The sequence below is a fragment of the Ips typographus genome, linkage group LG5 (assembly GCF_016097725.1).
Source record: "Ips typographus isolate SLU linkage group LG5, UJ_Ityp_2.0, whole genome shotgun sequence".
Classification (NCBI taxonomy): domain Eukaryota; kingdom Metazoa; phylum Arthropoda; class Insecta; order Coleoptera; family Curculionidae; genus Ips; species Ips typographus.
Window position 1 is genome coordinate 4,177,654 of NC_138426.1, and position 9,132 is coordinate 4,186,785.

The window sequence follows — 9,132 nt, forward strand, 5'->3', positions numbered from 1 at the left end:
AATAGGCACATGGCACCTGACACAAAGAAACACGACCACAAACCGACGCTTCCCCGACAAAAATCGAAACCAATCACGTGACTACGGCACCTGATAACTTATCAGGTCACGCACCCACATTTACAACAAAATGTGCACAAAGTGCAATTGGAGGATTTAAGCGATCGGAATCGGTCTACTAGTGTAACTAGGCCCATGTACATTAAAAACACAAATCAAACGAGTTAACGGACGAAAACTCTATTTCGTACGTAACAGATCATGGATGTCCAGTAATCTTTCTTGCAACTCGTCAACGTAGTTCTCAATGTTCGTGCTTTGCCCTGTTGGAGATCCGAACACAACATCACATGGATGTCGAAGTTCTCGACCAAACAGAACTTTGGATGGTGACTGTCCCGTTGAGTTGTGGACTGCTGCTCTATACGCCATCAAGAAGAGCGGAATATGCTGGCTCCCAAATCACGTTCCAGAACCATCGCAAAACGCTTCGCGATTTGCGTCGAACTTGGAAGTTGCTTCTCGGTGTATCGCTTTCTAACGGCGGCCTACTCTAACACGCGCCCGGCCAGATATTGCGGCGCATCGGATCCATCCCGAATCGAGTGCTCGTTCAGTAAGTATCGAGCATAGGTGGCCAAACCGTAACAATATTTGAGATCAAACGTTTCTGTTTTAGGTTACCATTCATATTTTACCATCAATTTATTTTCTGATTACGCAGATTTACCATATGATATGGGTTAGTATTGCAATTTTGCAGTCATAAAATCATATTGTAGAGAAAAAATGTGGCAATGGTAAAGCGTCGTTAATTGTCATTAATTTCATCAAATAAATTAAAGAATAAAATAATTACTATAATATGTAAGGTATCCGGGATTATAACCCGTGGTGTGTCAATTGTGAATGGAATTTCTTCGTAAGGAAGAAATTGCATTGGACCACGGCTTATAAGACCGGGTAACTTTCTTTTTTGACCGACTGTGAAAGCCTTCATAGTTTGATGAAATAATTACTAATTTCGTTTTAAATAATTCAAAATTTTGTTTTTCAGAATCTCCAGAAAGTTCCAACTGTGCGTGAAATTCGAAAATGCTCAATTTTGCCATATTTATACAAACCTTGTCTCTTACCGTTTTCGATATTTCCATACTTACACTTAAGTCTGCATTTGAGCAACACACTTTATTTTTGCGCAGATGCTTCGTCACAGTATTTCCACTTAAATAATTTTTAGTGTAAAACCTAATATCTTTTTATATAAAACTTGGCTCAAAACATTGTCACAGTTGCTGCGTTTAAATTGCTTTCAAAAAGTGTGAGTCCTGATATGTTCAGTTAAAACAAATTTTTCCGAGTAACTTTTGTCACAAACGTTCCACTTATACAGTTTTTCTCCGGAGTAATTCCTAAGTTAATGTGTGTGTAAACTGTGAAGTTTAGTTAATTTGATTTTGCCGGGTACATTTTGTCGCAAACGATGCACTTATGTGGTTTTTCTCAGATGGGAGTCTTGATATGTTAACCCAGATTTTTCCGTGAAAATTATGCCACAAAAGTCGCACTTATTCAGTTTTTCTCCGGTGTGAGTCCTGATATGTTCAGTTAAAACAAAACTTTTCGGAAAACTTTTGCACACACAAACAGTGCAATTTTATGGTTTTTCTTTGGTGTGAATCTTCATATGTCTAGTTAAATTAGATTTTTCCGTAAAACAATAGTCACAAGTTTTGCACTTATATGGTTTTTCTCCAGTGTGAGTCCTGATATGTTTATTTAAATTCGTTTTTTTTGAGAAACTTTTGTCACAACCGTTGCACTTATATGGTTTTTCTCCGGTGTGAATCCTGATATGTGTATTTAAACCAGATTTTCGCGAGAAACTTTTGTCACAAACGTTGCACTTATATGGTTTTTCTCCAGTGTGAGTTCTCATATGTCTAGTTAAATGAGATTTATACGAAAAACTTTTATAACAAACTTTGCACTTATATGGTTTTTCTCCGGTGTGAATCCTGATATGTGTATTTAAACCAGATTTTCGTGAGAAACTTTTGTCACAAACGTTGCACTTATATGGTTTTTCTCCGGTGTGAGTTCTCATATGTCTAGTTAAATCAGATTTATACGATAAACTTTTATAACAAACTTTGCACTTATATGGTTTTTCTCCGGTGTGAGTTCTCATATGTCTAGTTAAATGAGATTTATACGATAAACTTTTATAACAAACTTTGCATTTATATGGTTTTTCACCGATGTGACTCCTTTTATGTTTAGATAATGCAATTCTTCCCGCCAAAATCTTGTCACAAAAGTTGCATTTAAGTGGTTTTTTACCGGTGTGACTTTTTTTATGTTCATTTAAATCAGATTTTGACTGGAAACCCTCTTTGCAAAAGTTGCATTTATATAGTTTTTCTTCGGGGTGACTCGCGATATGTTCAAGTAGCGATGGTCTTACTGAGAAACTTTTGTCACAAACGTGACATTTATATGGTTTTTCTCCAGTGTGACTCCTAATACATTCAGTTAAAGCAATTTTTCTTGCAAAACTTTTACTACAAAATCTGCATCTAAATGGTTTTTCTCCGGTGTGATATCTGATACATTCAGTTAAAACAGATGTTCTTGCAAAACTTCTGCTGCAAACTTTGCATTTAAATCGCTTTTTAGCATCAGTCTGAATTATAACAAATTGCGTGAAACATTTGTTACAATAGATCCATTCCAATAGGTCCTTACCGATGTGAGTTCTGTCTTGCGTATTACAATCACTTTTTGGTAAAAAAAGTGTATGACATACTCTGCATTTAAAATGTGGAGAAGAATTATGCCCACCTGTAATATGATGTATAAGAAAAAGTTTACGTGAGAAAACTTTTCCACATCGATGGCAACTGTATTCACATTCTATAGCAGTTTTTAAATGATCGTTGATGTCAGATTGCGAACGAAAATGTTCATTACAGTACTTGCAATAATATTTTCTTCCAGTCTGAAGAATATCCGTCTCACAAGTGGTGTCTGGTAATTGAGGGGATACGACGATTTCTCTTTGTGGACTTTTTTGGTGCTCCTCTACGCACTTTGGTTCATCGTTCATTGTGTTCAATGACGTAGATTGCAATTGCTAGTTTAGTGTCAAGTTGCCGGAAACACCGTTTGCAGGAATACCTGTATAGGTTTGTTGGTGTTGGTAGAATTTTTCTTTGTTATTATAGTAGAAACAAATTATTCAGGTCAAGCTTTTGCAATGTTTGCTTATTACCTCATCATCAATCACGGCAAAATTGTAGGTCGCAAATTGTTCCTGAAAAAACAAAACAGAATAAAAATAGTATATTATGTTAGTAGGAGTAGAAAGAGGCGATTATTGTGCTGAGCTCAGAAGATTGTCCTTTCAGGACTTGAGAATTTAATTTAAGTTTAAGACTACCGATTTTCTGACGAATTCACCATTTTTATTTAAATATCTAAAAAACGGTAGATAGGTATAGGAAAGTATTAACACACACATAATTACTAGCCTTCTTCCGAGGAATTCTAAAATAAGATTAGAAACAGGGTTTTCCATTTAAAAATCAAAAGTTGGTGTTCTTTCCGACTGATAAAAGAAAATATTTTTTTTTTTTTTTTTTTTTTAATGCGAAGTAGAATTTTTCCTAACCCTATGCGAGAAAAAAAACTTCCCGCACACTATGCAGGAAAATTGTCAATAAAAATTTAAAATAAAACACAAAATTTATAGTTATTTCATTCGTAGAAAAATGATTGTTCCTAACACGTGCGCAAAGTAGTTTTTCCGCACGTGACGAACGATGCGAAGCGGTGTTCGGATAAGCTTTAAAACATAACTTTGCGCACTGATCATGAAAACTATTATTTTGCATGAATTTGTTGCACAAGTGCAAAAAAGTAGAACCTTTTGCACTATAAATCATTCAAAAAAGTGTACTTTTTTGCACGATTTTATAAAAAAGCTTTTAGAACACTCGAAAGGCTTCCAAATAATCTTCAACTAGTCTACACCATTTCTAACTGTAACTCAGAAAGTCAAGTGTAATTAAGAATAGTCATTTGTAATTCAGAAAATGTCATTCAAAAAAGTGTACTTTCTTGCACGATTTTATAAAAAAGCTTTTAGAACACTCTTAAGGCTTCCAAATAATCTTTAACTAGTCTACACCATTTCTAACTGTAATTCTAATAGCAGCGTCTGATTTCATGGTTTCCATAGATATTATCCTTAGAATAAAGTTATTCTGAACTGAAACTACTGGGCTTTAATTGTAATTCAGAAAATGTCAAGAGTAATTCAGAATAGGCAACTGTAATTCAGAAATGGTTAATTGCAATTCAGAAAGTGTGTCAAGTGAAATTCAGTAACTTAAATTGTGTTATAAAGTATATTAATTTTTTTTATTTTTAACCAGGTATGTAATAACGTTATTTCTTATGTGTAAACCAGGTGGAAAGATGTAAATTACCTGCTTTTACTTTCCACCCGGGTGAATGTCAATATGCGTTTTGTCATATCTGGGCTTACTTTTTATAGTTAAGAGACTGTGCTGCCACCTCTGCAACAGCTCGCAGCTCAGGTGATGAGGAGTTACATATGCGTCTTCAGAAATCTCCATGTTAAAAGCACTTCAAGAAACGTTTCAGCTCAAAATATTAAAGACGGAATAGCACAATAATGACGTTGTCAAGATTGTAAACAAATCACCAGTGGTTTATTATGGTTGAAGTCATAACTACTCGTACCTATACTACCTTATTGTTAAAGACTATTAGCAATCAATATTTCAACTGAATGATTTATTAAAAGTTCGATGAGATTTTGATAAATGGTTGAAAATAAAATAGTATACAAACCACGGTAGAAAGTTTAATTTTTGTCTCGATGTAAAGTTAAGCTAAGATTAAGTAACTACCTAATTTCTCGACAGAAATCAAACACTTTCCACCTGAGTATGTAATATACTATTGCAAGCGGTTTAAAATATACTTATTGACGTGTACTACCGGCGCAGAAAGACTACATTATGTTACTAATACAATAATGAATTTTCATTGTTGTACTAGTAAATAAATAATGTCATTTTTGACGCATGATGAATGGGTTTGCATGACTTTGTCATTTTGAGTTTATTGACGTTTTGAGAAAATGAGCTTGTGGTTGTTGATGTTGTGGTTGTCACAATGAATCTGTCGATATTTTGCAATTTGAACTAGAAAACGATTGAAAAAAATTGTATATGTTACACGGGAGTAGAATTCAATAATTATGTGTACAATAATCGCCTCTTTCTACTCCTAGTAACATAATATACTATTATTAAAGTGCCTTGGAGTTTCAGCTTTGACAATTTTATCCACAATGTATTTTATGGAAATGCCTTTGAAGTTCATTTGATGGTTCCATCATTTGAGTTTAAATTGATTTTTTCCGTATTGCACTTGATGGTTTCTGAATTCCAGTTGTCTATTCTGAATTATACTTGATGGTTTCTGAATTGCAGTTCCTTATTCTGAATTACGTTTGACATTTTCTGAATCTCACTTGGCCTTTTCTGAACTACATTTGGAAATGGTGTAGAATCTCTCAGAACATTGCAAGACAGTCTAAAAGCTTTCGTATGCTCCCAAAGCAGTTTAAAGGCATTACCGTCCATAATTTTTCAAATGATTCAAAAGCAGTCCAAAACCTCCAATGCTTTCTAAACTCTCTAGATGCTCCTAAAGTAGTCTCCGAATGCTTCTAAAGTAGTCAAAAAAGATTTCAAAATACTACAGAAACTCCACAATGCTTCTAAAGCAGTCGAAGGCGTTCCAAATGCTTTTAGAACAGTCTAGAAGCTCTAAAATATTTTAAGACCTTTCCTTATATGCTTTTAGAGCAGTTTAAAAGCTTTCAAAAGTTTCTAAAACCATCTACAAAGTTTCAAAAGTCTTAAAGGCAGTTCAGAACCTTCATTGCTCCTAAAGTAATTTAAAAAGGTTTCGAAACACTATACAGAAACTCCAAAATGCTTCTAAAGCACTTAAGGAAGTCTTTTAGAACAGTCTAAGAATTTCCAAAGGCCTCTAAAGCAGAACCTTCAATATGCTCTTTAAACTGTCCAAAAACTTTCCAAATGCTCCTCAAGTGGTTCAAAAAGATTTTAAAAGCGAGCCATATGCTTCTAAGGGTTCGAACATAGTGGAGCGACAAAAAGTAACATACAATTTTGACTCTCCGCTTTGCTCTTCACTATGTGTCAGTCAATTTAATACTGTATGTTTGTTTTCCTATTCGGATGCGGTAAAGTGCACTTTTCCGCACTCAAATCGGTACTTTTCCATACTATGCAGTAAAGTTACTTTTTCGCATTGCAAATTAATTAGTTACCACTTTCCACACTTGTTAGGTAAATAACTACATCGTCGCTTTGCTCTCTGCTTTTCTCGTCGCTTTACTATGTTTGCACCCTAAAGCAGTTTAAGAGCTTCAAAAAATTTCCAGAACTTGAACTCAAAAAAAGTTTAAAAAAAAAATCATTTCTGAAAGAGTTTTGTGCTTTTTTAAAACTTTTTTGCAAATTTTTATGCAAAAAATGTAAAATAATTTTAAAATAAAAATAAAATATAAAGAAATAAAAATAATTTTGCTTTTTAAGCGCTTTTTTCACGATATTAGTACTTTTTAATCCGGACTTTAGTGATAATTAATGTACATCTATTTCTGTCTGTTTATTGCAGATAAAAAAAGATGCAACTATGCTATAAGCATATCTGGTTGCCTATGATAAAATCGTTCATTAAAGTAAAACAATTTAAAAATCATGCATCAATAGGACTGAACAATTTTGCATCCGTTATCGTTCATAAAAAAAAGTATGCGTTTTATTTTAAAATTTATCTTATTATCTTAAATCTCTTAACTAATTTACCTCGCAAAATCCAAGTCTAAAATGTCGTTCTTTTCAACAAGCAATACACAGATACGTTACGTTAACTCCAACAACACTATAATTAAAATAATACAACATAAAACACATAAACACGTTAAACACTACATTTGTCCGAAAAACATCAGGTGTTTTATCAGTTGACACTAAATAAACTAAATTAAGTTCATATCTGATCCCCACCAAGTGGTAGAATGCACAAAGCAAAAAAAACTGTATGGTCAGACAATATTTACTTTAACTTTTAGTTTAGGTGTTTGTATTTCGACGTTTATCATCAAAACGGGTCATCCTGATTAATTCTGATACTTCCTTATGTTTCCTAATCAGTTATTTTTAAAAAGAGGAATTTTTAGACAGTTTATCACTGTTCTAGTGAATTCAACATTCAACTACACGAATAATTGTAATGTCTTTTACTAAATTCTGAATTCATATGTTGTCATAATGAGTAGCGATAGAACCAAATTATTAAATTATATGAAACTAAATTATTTACTCATTATGACAACATATCAATTTCAATTGCTTAATTTATTTAAAAAACATAAAGTACCAAATACGTACAGGGTCATTGATTGAATTTTGACCACCCCCTTAACTTCCATAATTTTGATTTTAGCAAAAAACGTTAAATACAAAACTAGTAGATATTTAGGTCTAATTTACCCTTAGATAAACAGTTATTATACAGGGTGTCCCAAATTTCAGTAACTAAATTAACCCTTAATCACATAGTCGAGGCAACAGTGTTAAAGTAACAGATGCTGCTGCGGAAACAGTTGAATATCGATACAGACATTTTACATCAATTAGGCCTAGAATTTGACGTAGAATTCAAATATCGGATAAAAAGTTGATCATTGTATTTAAAAAAAACATAAGTTTGGTTCGTTACTCAAATTTGGGACACCCTGTATATTAACTGTTCATCTAAGAATAAAGTAGACCTAAATATCTACTAGTTTTGTATTTAACGTTTTTTGCTAAAATCAAAATTATGGAAGTTAAGGGGGTGGTCAAAATTCAATCAATCACCCTGTACATACACTATGCTATTATTTTTGACAATTGTGACACATCATTGGTTTTGGAAGGTCTGTAGATACTACAAAACGGAAAAAAAAAGTTTAGGAAATTGAAAAATTAAAGTTGATGATGGTGTTTAAAGAACAAAACGTCAGAGCTGAAAACTAAAGCGGTTTTCTTGAAAAGCATAAAAAGTTCCTCCAGAAGGTGTCTTTAATTTTCCAAAATAATCAATAATAAAGTTGTAAAAAAATAAAATAGATATTTGGCTTTTTCCATTTTTGTCGGATATTTCCGGAATTAATAACATTTTTTGATTTTTCTTTTACCAAATCATTTAGCAATAAAATGCGCAACTTTGCCTCCATTTAACTAAAGCTTTATCAACTATAGTTTCTGAGATAGTAATGCTAATAATGCATCGAATTTGTAACACCCTGTATAGGTACACTGTGTGTAAAAAGCCGGTATCCATGAATTATTTCGAAATGTATACATCTTTTGGAAAAACATCCTATATGTATAAAAAAGTTCAAGCATTTTAAACGGTTTACCGTTATGTGTATACAGGTTGTACCTACCCCTACTGGCAAAGAAATGAGGTTATGATTTTTCTTATGAAATGATCTTATTTGCTCTCTTATTCTGATCACATGTCATCTAACATGTATCGTTAACTAGAACAGTTTGGCAGCTATTAATAATTAAAAACAACTCCAATTTCAAGTAATTACAATTTATTTTATTTGAATAAATGCTGAAGATTAATAAACTATATAACAATAAGTTAAAATAAAAATTCAATGACGTTTGTATGTCGTGTTATAAGGTTGAATTCATCCATCATTTTTCTTCTTAAATGATCTAAATTTGTCGGTTTTGTTGCATGTATCTTATTTTTTATTTGACCCCAATAGAAAATAATATAGAGGCGTTAAATCTGGTGATCTAGGCGGTCATTCATTTCAAGTAATGCTTTCTGTAATAATTGAAGAGCTGCCAAACAAGTTAAACATACAACATATGATATTAAATGTAAACAAAATGAAAAGGCGAATCAGAAAATGTCATTAAAACATAGTCATTTTACAAGAAAAAGCATAACCTCAATTGGGATCTTGTGGCTCATCCGTTATATTCCGAATTG

The 9,132-nt window shown here is 32.7% G+C and overlaps 1 protein-coding gene across 1 annotated transcript; it reads right to left on the bottom strand.

The window, feature by feature from the left end:
- Positions 1-1,169: 1,169 nt before the first annotated feature.
- LOC145729581 (uncharacterized) lies at positions 1,170-7,149 on the bottom strand. Its single transcript, XM_081980395.1, has 2 exons — positions 6,939-7,149; positions 1,170-3,316 (listed from the first exon to the last, which is right to left on the bottom strand). The coding sequence occupies exon 2, from the start codon at positions 3,107-3,109 to the stop codon at positions 1,658-1,660; it is 1,452 nt and encodes a 483-aa protein (XP_081836521.1). The 5' UTR covers positions 3,110-3,316; positions 6,939-7,149; the 3' UTR covers positions 1,170-1,657.
- Positions 7,150-9,132: the final 1,983 nt, after the last annotated feature.